General features: G+C 30.5%; 3 protein-coding genes across 6 annotated transcripts in view; 2 read left to right on the top strand and 1 right to left on the bottom strand.

The window, feature by feature from the left end:
- Positions 1-96: 96 nt before the first annotated feature.
- On the top strand, positions 97-1,327 carry LOC726788 (protein TSSC4). The gene has a single exon (XM_001122509.5). The coding sequence runs from the start codon at positions 425-427 to the stop codon at positions 1,172-1,174; it is 750 nt and encodes a 249-aa protein (XP_001122509.1). The 5' UTR covers positions 97-424; the 3' UTR covers positions 1,175-1,327.
- Positions 1,328-1,463: 136 nt separating this feature from the next.
- On the top strand, positions 1,464-3,739 carry LOC726609 (N-alpha-acetyltransferase 11). 3 transcript variants are annotated; one of them, XM_006557359.3, is made up of 3 exons: positions 1,464-1,610; positions 1,894-2,008; positions 2,470-3,739. In XM_006557359.3, exon 3 carries the CDS (start codon positions 2,737-2,739, stop codon positions 3,286-3,288), a length of 552 nt encoding a protein of 183 aa, XP_006557422.2. In that variant the 5' UTR covers positions 1,464-1,610; positions 1,894-2,008; positions 2,470-2,736; the 3' UTR covers positions 3,289-3,739. The 3 variants fall into 3 exon arrangements, with proteins under 3 accessions (XP_006557422.2, XP_016770405.1, XP_006557421.1); XM_016914916.2 differs by lacking the exon at positions 1,894-2,008 and having other exon boundaries at positions 1,465-1,610; XM_006557358.3 differs by lacking the exon at positions 1,464-1,610 and having other exon boundaries at positions 1,702-2,115.
- Positions 3,740-5,034: 1,295 nt separating this feature from the next.
- The window catches only part of Nedd9 (neural precursor cell expressed, developmentally down-regulated gene 9), a 116,880-nt gene continuing 109,842 nt past the window's right edge, over positions 5,035-12,072 (bottom strand). The window contains exons 6-10 of one of the 2 annotated variants that reach the window (XR_407453.3): positions 10,565-10,917; positions 10,052-10,344; positions 8,468-8,824; positions 5,434-7,104; positions 5,035-5,372 (exon numbers count right to left, since the gene is read on the bottom strand). Coding sequence is in view for 1 of the 2 variants with exons in the window: in NM_001204751.1 (NP_001191680.1) it covers positions 6,817-7,104; positions 8,468-8,824; positions 10,052-10,344; positions 10,565-10,917 (1,291 nt within the window). In the remaining variant the exon portion in view is untranslated. 2 annotated transcript variants of the gene reach the window in all.

Raw genomic sequence — 12,072 nt, 5'->3', positions numbered from 1 at the left:
TGATATGTTTTTATCTTGTTTATTATTAAAGTTTAATTACATAGTGAAATATATAATGATATATATATTCATATAAATTTCTTCATGATTTTAACATCGATAGTTATCTTCGAGATAAAATGGCGGCGTACATACAACCTAGTATAATATCAATATTATACTTTTACGTTTTTTAAATCTTTAAGTATTAGAAATAAACAGAGTGACAATAAATAACTTTAAAATCTATAGAAATTTTAAACATATGTTTAAATAAATATCTATTAAATATTCTAATTTATTGTAACGTATTAGTACGCCATATCTACATAATTTATATATTACTTTTTTTATGTTAATCATATTTTAATATTACATTTATGTTATATTTATAAAATATTTTATCTAATTTGAAAAATTAATAAATTAGTATTAAATAAATAAGATGCATACAACTGGAAATTTTATTTTACATGGTGGTGATACAGCATTTGCAAATAGACAAAAATTATTATTTGATAAATTATCAGATGCAGAACAAGAATGTAATAAGAATAAAATTGTTAATGAACCCATGGATATGGATTCAAATATTGAACAATCAAACTACTTTCAAATTTTGAAAGCTGGCCGTCAAAGTCAAACAAGAAGATTTCGTGGTAAAGAAAGTATATTTAAGAGACCAGAAGGTCCAGCACCGCGTGCTCTTAATAGAAGTATACCAGATTTTCACAAGAATCCTCATAAATGGAAAAAATATAGTTTAGATGATGTATCTAATGATGACATGACAGAAGAAAGTAATACAAGAGCTGCATTGTCATTTTTAAAAGAATTAAAAGCAAGAAGATCATTGGAAAAGCTGAAACAATCAGAAAAAATAGATATAAATGAATCTGATTTAGTTAATAAAAGTCAAATGAAGATAATATTTAAATCCAAGAAAAAGAAAATATCTACTGAAATTGGATTTAAAAAACCTGAAAATAATACTAATAATATAGATAATATACCAATTATTATTGAAAACAATGATAAGCCAGTCTTTAAGAATAGTAAACTTATTATGCCAGAATATGTTGTTGGTCAGAAAAGAAAGACAAAAGTTAAGAAAGAAAAATGTATAGCGAAGGTAGATAGATCAAAACAACTTAAATTAGATCATCTAGAAGAACTTGATGAAGAAGAAAATTAAATATTAACGAATTAATTATTATTTAAAATTTTTTGTATAATATGAGTATTTAATATTTGTTCTTGATTAAATTGATTAATTGTACTTTGAATATAGCAGCAATAAATACACTGTACATCATTTTAGGTATAAAATGTTCTATATTTTATACGATTTTATTGAACTTTTTATTCTTAATACCTTTGTTATAATATTATGATATTAGAATAAATTTTTAAAAAATTTGATAAATTTAATTAATAGAAATTTAAATAAAACCGCTCTAACGGATTCTTCCGGAAATAGTGCGATTGCGCACATATCACCGCGGGTTATAACTGTTTCCTGTCGGCTTTATTCGTTGGCTATTTAAAAGTCGATTGTCTATTTTAATTATTTTCAAGTTTTTGAATGTGAGATGTTGATCGATGTAAGAAATATAAGCTACTGGACTTTGGTAAGTTACGTAATATATTCTTGAAAGATTATCTTGTTAAATTACGCTGTAAAATTTATTTACACAATTGGAGGGGGAAAAAAAATTTATAACCTATACACACTACTTCATCACGTATTCAAAATGGCGTGCTGCTAGTGAACGAAAAACGCAGTTAAAATTTATATTCGACGTAGTGCTAAATTTATCATTCCTGTTTCTTTATGTTGTGAATTTAATATTTTGTTAAAAAAGCAAAAAATATAAAGAGGTTATGACACTATTCCCGTGTGTGTCATTTTAGGAAGTTCGTTAGTATATTGATAATCGAGGTACGGAATTAATAATGCAGGAAATCGTCCTAGCAGCCTTCTCCGTGATATCGAGTCTACTCATAGTATTTGGCCTGGTGCTGCTGGGTAAGAACGACAGATAGTAACGTTCCGTTATTGCTGCGCGGTATGCAGAGTGTTTCGAAACATTGTTATCCGACCTGTCGAATAGTCATATAGTTCCGAAGTTGAAGGTATAGTAGGAGAGTTGACTACATACTTACATACTTAATCTTTTTCATTACATGTATGCATAATCTCGACGTCAATTTAGGTTTTACGAATTTAAAACCTATTTTGTTTTGTATCTTTCTCTTATAATATATATATATATATATCAATATAAAATTCTCTATGGTTATTGTTTGTAATATCAATTTATATTCCCATTATTTGGTTTATTCTTTAATTCGGTATCCTCGTTAGAAATAATTTTTAATAATAATTGAAATTATATGTAGTCTTTATGCTTAATAGAAGTTTAGTGTAGGTGTGCAATTTTTATTAGATTTCTCATCCTTAAAGGTTTATTTTGTCTTTTTTCACAGGTTGGTATTTAGTTTGGAAGTTTTTCCTTTCAAGATTCAGGTTTGTTCGAGAACTGTTGGGTGGTATGAGTGAATCTTCACCTGTAAATGACTTAAAGAATGGTAGATCTCGTATGAAAAAAATTCGCAAAGATTAAAGATTAAAATCAGATTTATAAATTTGAAAAAAAAAAGTGATTAGTAATAAGAAAAAAAATATATCAAAAAAAAGAGAATTGACCAAAATTGTCTTTCATTTATATATCCATAACATTATAAGTAATCAAAATGTCTATAAATATACGCTGTGCTACAACAGATGATTTGTTGAATATACAGCATTGTAATTTGCAATGTCTACCAGAAAATTATCAAATGAAATATTATTTGTATCATGCTCTTTCTTGGCCACAATTAAGTTACGTAGCAGAGGATGAAAAAGGCAGAATAGTGGGCTATGTTCTTGCTAAAATGGAAGAAGATTGTGAGGATAATCCACATGGACACATCACGAGTTTGGCAGTAAAAAGATCTCATAGAAGGCTTGGTATTGCTCAGAAACTTATGAATCAGGCTTCTAGAGCAATGGTTGAATGTTTTGGAGCAAAATATGTTTCTCTACATGTTCGTAGAAGTAATCGGGCAGCTTTGAATTTATATACAAGCAGTTTGCAATTTGAAGTATCAGAAGTCGAACCAAAATATTATGCAGATGGAGAAGATGCTTATGCAATGAAACGCGATCTTAGCAGCTTTTACATGGAAAAAAATGCAAAAGAAAAAACAAACAAAGATGGTAATACACACATACATACTGGCAGATGCTGTGATCGTTCATAGTCAGATTGGGATGTTCATCTATAATTATTAGGTTGTTGATGATTTTTTGCATCATTAATTCCATACTGAATTTAATCATATAATATGTATTTTTCATAAATGAATTTTCACGGAAAATATATGAAATATCGATAAGTCAAGCATCATGGCTTGAATGTTTAATATACATATTATCACTATTAAAATTTTGCAAACACTTAGGATATTTGTGTTCATTTAAGCCTTATCTAAGACATATGAAATGTTTTATATGTTATTACAAAAAGGTGTACTTGTTAATAATTATACAGGGAATAGGAGAGAGACTTCTAAATAATGTATGTACTTCAATGCAAATTGAGTTAAAAAGTTTCTAATAAATGTAACATTGCGTGTAGTTAATTGATATACTATGTTATTTAAGACCTATAAATCTTAATATAATAATAAAGATAATGAGCAGAGATGATAATGAAAGGTTTATCATTTTCTACCTGTATTCAATTAATCTTTATTGAATCATTTTGAAACTATAATATACAAGTAACGCGTCAGTATACAAAATTATCACCCAGATTTCACCAAGCAAATCAAATGCAAGATGATATAACTTTTTTTAAAGAAAAATTTTCTTTTTCAATATTCATTCATTATCTGGTCTTTGTATTTGTATTATTTGAAATGATTCTAATCATTTTTTCTATCTGTAAATACTTTATGTACCTTCTCGAGTATGATCAAATACTTAAAAATTAAAGTTTTATAATTGCACAAAAATTTTAAATATTTCATTTCTTTCGTCACTGCTGCGTTAATTACTGTATTTGTGTATACATTCGTAATAGGAATAATTATAATATACATATATATGTATATAAATATACTTATGTACATATTAAATGTCCTTGAAGTAATATAAACTATTTTCAAATTCAAAGGACTAATTTGAAAGTCATAGATCGATTAATTTTTTAATTTCGTAATCAATGTACCTGATAAAAATTTATAATAATTTATTATTTATGCAATTTATATAAGTTATCAGTTTAAATCAATTAGAATTAACGAACCATCAATATTTAAATTCTAATTGGGAATTTTCACCGATAAAAAACTTCATTTAAAAATGTTTTCAGAATTTTAAGAACATTCTCCGATTGCAAAAATTATTTCAATATAACAAAATTCCAGGTACGATGTGCGATCAAACGAAATGACATGATACAAGTACAAAGGCAATATATATAATTCATGCATTTCACATTTTCTTTTTTTTTCTTGATATAAAAAAGAAAAAAAAAATCATTCCACCTAATAGCACGTCGCAATTAATTGGAATATGATTTTTTCAATGAGAATGTGATAAGCACCTATTGATATCACCTATGTATAAATTCTAAATATACAGTAAAGTATAATAATTTGAAAATTGCATTTTATCTTACAAAAACGCTCCGCCAATAAATTATACAATTCTTGTAAACGAACTTGTTATGTTTACAAGAGTATGCTTCAATTATATAATCTTTAAAAAATAAACTATAAGCTATATCGTGGTAAATACTCTCTAAATGTTGAATGATCGTCTTAACTTATTCCTTAACATTTTGATATACCTTATTTTAACGACTTCTTTTTTTCTTTTTCTCTAAAAAAAGAAGACACAGAAAAAAAAGAATTGCATTTCGAAAGATGATAAAGTAAATACTTTAAATGATATAAATGGATCTTAAAGCTGTGTTATAAATTTTTGCGGTTGTCGATTACCTTTCATAAAACGTAATATTGTAATTTTATGGATAATCGAAGAATACAATTTGTTTATGTATATTATTACATTTAAAAAAAAAATTCTTATATAATTCTTTTAAATTTGTATTTTCTTTTAATAAAAAATCGCAATCCTGCCGATTATAAAAGTTTTAAAGCGTATGTCAGAATGATCTAAAACTAACCTCTACGATAAGGAAACGCTGCGATCGCAATGAAAGTTTTATAATCGATAGGAGTTTTATAATCGTTAGCCAACGATAATCGATAAATTTATCGTGTATAAGGCGTATTCGTTTCGTATTGTTTTCCAAGTTATTATTTTCGTATCGCTCCTGTAAAGGGAACACGTCTTTTAATCGAATTAAATTATTGGAATGATTGTAAACGGCTTACAAATCTGATGCTTTTTTTTTCCTTTGTGCAGTCTCTTTACTGTGCGTTTGATCAAATACGTTGAAAGGCCCGTAAAAAGATGTGACGCGAAAAAGTTGCGCCATGGCGGTAAAATTGTATAAAATTCGTTTTTAAAATTGGCCTCTAAAAAGACAGCAGTTTTTGCATTCGAATTTTTCGGTACAAAGGTTAATGCCATAAACGTTGCTGTTAGTTACCAAGTATTCTTACATATAAAAAAATCCCTTGTTGCATTTCATTTTCATTCAAGAAACATTAGGCTATTTTCTTTTTTATTTTATTAATCTTCTGTTAAAATTAATCAATATTTTCGTTGCGGTATAATATATCGGTAATAAACATACTTGCGAATGAAAATGTTTCATATTTCGCTTATTTAAGTTTTCGCCACGTGATACACACCTAGAACAAATAATTAACACGCTGGCAACGACATCTGCGTTCATCAAGTTCGAAACAAGTCTCGTTTCCAAGCAAACAATAATACATCGTATCGAGAATCATTTCGAACGCGTTCTACACACACTATCGATCTTTTACGTCGTTTTAATTAATTCCACACCTCTAGCTAATGTAACGACGACACGATTACATGGTTTTTCTAGAAAAGTCTACGATCTCTATATTTTTCTCGAGTACATTAGAAACATACGCTCGTTTTAAAGGAGCTTTCCCTTACGTTCTATATACCTGTGGCTTTGGCAGTTGCGTATATCTAAGTAACGATAGGCCTCGAGAACTCTTTATTGCAAACAAGAGGGAAGAATGTAATTTCTAAAGTCGAGCGAAAAAAGCAAATTGGCGTTTTCTTTTCCTGGTCCAGTTGATTCAACAATCAACAATAATTCATATTTCTACTCTCACGGATCTAATCTCTTTTTAATCATCCAAATCAAAAGTCGGATTTTTTTTTTCTACATTCATTATATTTATTCAAAAAAATCTATCAACTTTGAATCGTAATTTTTTACCGTCATTTAATTACTTTACTCTTCGTTTTCTCTTCACGATTATCTCTCTTTTTGATTGGATGATTAACCATCGCGATATTCTAACAGATGAGTAGTTCCTTTCTTACCAAATTCGGTAACGAATACATAGTCTATGACGTTAAATTTTTCTTTTTATCATTCCTACTACACAGTTCGTATTACGTTCCTAACTGATAGTAACTGTTTGATCATCAGGATTGTCGTCGGTCAATCCAAGGAACTTGTCAGTGAGGTGTCAACGCAACGTGGCTTCTTTGCCAAAATAAAAAACGACAAATCCTTTTTCAGCTCGTACACATATCCAAATTCGTTCCTCTCCCTTCTTTTTCCCCTCGTTCATGTCAGAGAATAGGACCTGATCTTTGGATGCTCAAGGTTGTTGCGCCCCGTTAATTATCGCCACCTTCAAATCCTTGGCCAAGTGAGAGACGTCCACAACGCTGTCGACCATCTCTTGAACGGCGGATACGCTTGGAAAGAATTGAGCTGCCTGTTTCGTCTTCGACACCGTCTGTTTCAGGGCTTCGTTCAACGCGTTTGCGCATTCCAGCACGCGTGTTTTCACGTCGTTCCTGATCACGTTCCTGTGCACCGTGTCACCGATGTGCACCAATCTATGAGCGCTCAGCACCACGAACTTTCCATGCGCTAGGAATACCTGTTTTCGAAAAACACTTTTTTTATTAATTATTTAAAATAACAAATACTAAATATTGTACAGAAAATTTTAAATAATAATTAATTAGTTAATATTTAATTTTTCTTCTTCATCAAGTTCTTCCAGATGATCTAATTTAAGTTGTTTTGATCTGTCTACCCTCGCTATACATTTTTCTTTCTTAACTTTTGTCTTTCTTTCCAATAACATATTTTGGCATAATAAGTTTACTATTCTTAAAGACTTATCATTGTTTTCAATAATAATTGATATATTATCTATATTATTAGTATTATTTTCAAATTTCTTAATCCAATTTCAGTAGATATTTTCTTTTTCTTGGATTTAAATATTATCTTCATTTGTTAACTAAATCAGATTCATTTATATCTTTTTTTTTTCTGATTGTTTCAGTTTTCAACAACATATTCTGGCATAATAAGTTTACTATTCTTAAAAACTGGCTTATTATTGTTTTCAATAATAATTGGTATATTATCTATATTATTAGTATTATTTTCAAATTTCTTAAATCCAATTTCAGTAGATATTTTCTTTTTCTTGGATTTAAATATTATCTTCATTTGTTAACTAAATCAGATTCATTTATATCTATTTTTTCTGATTGTTTCAGTTTTCAACAACATATTCTGGTATAATAAGTTTACTATTCTTAAAGACTTATCATTGTTTTCAACAATAATTGGTATATTATCTATATTATTAGTATTATTTTAGGTTTTTCAAATCCAATTTCATTAGATATTTTCTTTTTCTTGGATTTAAATATTATCTTCATTTAATTTTTGTTAATTAAATCAGATTCACTTATATCTATTTTTTCTGATTGTTTCAGTTTTCAACAACATATTCTGGCATAATAAGTTTACTATTCTTAAAGACTGGTTTATTATTGTTTTCAATAATAATTGGTATATTATCTATATTATTAGTATTATTTTCAAATTTCTTAAATTCAATTTCAGTAGATATTTTCTTTTTCTTGGATTTAAATATTATCTTCATTTGTTAACTAAATCAGATTCATTTTTTTCTGATTGTTTTTTCAGTTTTTTCAGTTTTTCCAATGATCTTCTAATTCTTTTAAAAATGACAATGCAGCTCTTGTATTATTTTCTTTTGTCATGTCATCATTAGACACATCATCTAAACTATATTTTTCCCATTTATGAGAATTATGATAATTAATAAAAATAATAAAAAAAAACTTATCCATCCCTTTGTCTACAAATCCAATTTCAAACGCTCTGAATACCTCAAAGCCCTAAACTACTACTATTACCACTCGAGGACGTCTTATCGTCGTACGGCACGCGGTATATCCATTTCCAGGTTTACTCGCCTTTGGTGGTTGGTTGTGCTCGACCGTCTGCATGAAGGCGTCGATCGCGTGAGTCAAGTGGTTGCCATGCGTGATCACCTGGGCGGCGTAGAAGGCCAACAATTGTTTGTCGTTCGGGTCCATGGGTGTCGGTGTCGTGGGTGGCATTTGAATCGTTGCATTGTCCGACTCGGATACCAGCAGATCGTAATTGCTACGAAGCTCCTGGGGCAGGGACGCCCTCACCTCCTCCCGTTGCTTCGCCACCACCTCTCTCGAATCAAGATTCACGTAATCGTAATCCTCCCCTGCCCCGCTATTGTTACTGCTACCGGTCGAGATGATCGACGACCGCTTGAAGAGAAGCGTCGAGTTACCCTGTCAAATTCGTTCCAACTTCGTATTATTTATTACGAAAACAGCCAACTGATCAAAATTATTTAAAATTGTTAGAATAGCAAGAAATAATAATTTTTTTTAAAACCGCGAAATTACGAGAAAATTTTATCTCAAAAATATTCTGAAATTTTCTCCGTATATGTAATAAATAAAAGGAATAATAATAAATATAAATATAATAAATATATAATATATATATAATATATTTATTATGAAAACAGTCAACTGATTAACGCGAAAATTATTTAAAATTATTAGAATAGCAAGAAATAATAATTCTTTTTAAGACCGCGAAATTACGAGAAAGTTTTATCTCAAAAATTCGATGATTCTGCAAATTTACTCTGAAATTTCCTCCCTATATGTAATAAATAAAAGGAATAATAATAAATATATAATATAATATATTTATTATATTTATATTATATTTATTATGAAAACAGTCAATTGATTAACGCGAAAACTATTTAAAATTGTTAGAATAGCAAGAAATAATAATTTTTTTTAAGGGGACCGTGAAATTACGAGAAAGTTTTATCTCAAAAATTCTATGATTCTGCAAATTCACTCTGAAATTTCCTCTCTATATGTAATAAATAAAAGGAATAATAATAAATATAAATATAATAAATAAAAGGAATAATAATAAATATAAATATAATAAATAAAAGGAATAATAATAAATATAAATATAATAAATATGTAATATATATAATATATTTGTTATATTTATATTTATATTTATATTATATTTATATTTATATTTATATTATATTTATATTATATATTTATTATATTTATATTTATATTATATTTATATTATATATTTATTATATTTATATTTATATTTATATTATATTTATATTATATATTTATTATATTTATATTTATATTATATTTATATTATATATTTATTATATTTATATTTATATGTATATTATATATTTATTATATTTATATTTATATTTATATTATATATTTATTATATTTATATTTATATTTATATTATATTTATATTATATATTTATTATATTTATATTTATATTACATTTATATTATATATTTATTATATTTATATTTATATTTATATTATATATTTATTATATTTATATTATATTTATTATATAAATATAATAAATAGGAATAAAAGGTAGGCTGGTCTGTTTTTCTCAATTGTGGCGAGTTAGAAAGCGTGGTTCCGTTCACCTGAATGAAACTGGCGACCTGACGAACGTCTTCCGTGAGCGCCCGGGCGCACGCGATCAGCTGATCGAGCGGGTCCGGTTGCGCCGGTGGCAAAATGGTGGAAGGCGGCCCGTTAGTCGGCGTCGGGGTATCGCCGCCCCCGCGACACAGCTTGCCCGCGTCCCACTCCATCGCGTCGAGCTCGGTGGCCGCTTCCTGCACGAGCTTGTCGGAATCGCGGAGAGCCTTGACCAGGGGCCGCAGTTTCGTGGCCAGCCCCTTGTCCGGCGCTTTCCCCGCATTCCCAAGTGTGCCTAAATCCAATGCAGAGAAATGAGAAATAATAATGGAGATTTTTCTCTATCCTCGATAATTGACGACACAACTTTCGATGCTTCGAGAGAGAATATTGGAATTGAAAAGTATTTTCTAGATACAACAATGAAATTTATCCGTAGAATTAATTATTCAGTTTGCATTCAACGGTCTAAGCAATTCGCAGAGAGAAGATGGAGGATCTAGGATTAGGATTACCTTCAGCGAATTCGGCCAGATCGTGCAAAGACGTTCTGAGTCTGAGGGCGGCGAGCCTAAGATCCATCAACGTTGCGTCCAATCGCTGAGGCGTCCTCCACACCGGGCTGACGAATCCTAATAGCCTAGCTATCGCGGCGGACGCCTCGCTCTGCAGCCTTTGTAGACCTTCCAAAGCGGAGTCCAGCTCCAGAGGAAGCTCCTTGCTGACTGGAACGTCGTAGATCTGCTGGGTTTGCGGCGGGGGTGGAGGTGTCGGTGTTTTGGGCACGGGCGTATTGTGCCGGGACGGTAACGAGGATGCTGGAAGACGCGATCTAGGTACATCGTAATCCGGAGCAGCCAAGCTTGATCTGGAAACGGAAATCGCCTTTTGTTAGCGTAATCTGTGCTCACTCTACCGTACGTTTCTTCTCGTTCACGAGCATCACTGTATTCCGGGCATCTTCAACAATCGCGGAAAATTTTATTATTCGTTCGTTCGTTTTTAAATCCATCCGCTAATTGCACGAAATATTTTAGAAAGGAACTATTATTTCTACTCCAGTTTCCCTTTCCGTTGGCGTTGATTAATAGCGTTCAGTGGCCAGAAAGCGGCCCCTCTAATGGTTAAACGAATGGAAAACTTTGAAACGAGTTGAAATGGAAATAGGGTTTGGATGGCTGGTTGGAACGGTCAGGTTTTTCGACCGATAAAATTCACCCGAGTTCTCTTTCTTTGTTTCGCGAGGAATGAGAGGAGCGTCGGCTGACAAAACAGTGGCAAAAAACGTTTCACGCTCGAGCGAGCAGATGGCGACGCATTAAAGTAAAGTAAAATATTTTACAAGCTAGAAACTTAACTACGTTAACGTCGTTGTATAAAAATAACAGATAAATGTCGTAACGTACGGTAAGTTGACGATGTTTATATCAAATAATTTCTCTCGTTATTTTTTCAACGCGATATCGTTTCGTCCGTTCATATTTTATACCAAAATCGAAATCATGGGAAAAAACCCGTCGTTCACTTATTTTGAACCGTAAACGGAGCCGATTTCTCCGAAACTGTGCGGTAGGAATGACCGCTGTTTTGGCACAGGTCCGGTATTTAAGTTCAAGCTCTAGAAATAAATCACTTCCTAGCAGCCGCATGTCTCGTTACGCTAGCTAATGCGTATAAAGTTCAACGTACTCGATGTTGACGCCTCGAAACGTTCACGGCTGATAGTTACCGCAAACAAAAACGAAATTGCCTTAACGAAATGCCAAAACATCAAAAGCTGCACGGTACACGGTTTAATTTCAATTGCATTGACCGTTAATAAAATGGCTAGTTACGAGGAAAGAATTTTAGAGTTCCTAAAGCGTAGCTCGTGATTATACAGAAGAGGTGAAATGCTAAATATAAAGGTAATGCGGCTCGCGTCTGGTATTTAACGTTGAAACGTGTACCCGTTGATTTATACTCCCCTGTGAAATTTAACGCTTGAATAATTTTGACGGAGATGGTAATTTAATCGTAGTTT

The sequence above is a fragment of the Apis mellifera genome, linkage group LG1 (genome assembly GCF_003254395.2).
Source record: "Apis mellifera strain DH4 linkage group LG1, Amel_HAv3.1, whole genome shotgun sequence".
Lineage (NCBI taxonomy): Eukaryota > Metazoa > Arthropoda > Insecta > Hymenoptera > Apidae > Apis > Apis mellifera.
The sequence above is the reverse complement of the archived record's forward strand: the minus strand, read 5'-3'. Positions and strand labels throughout refer to the sequence as shown.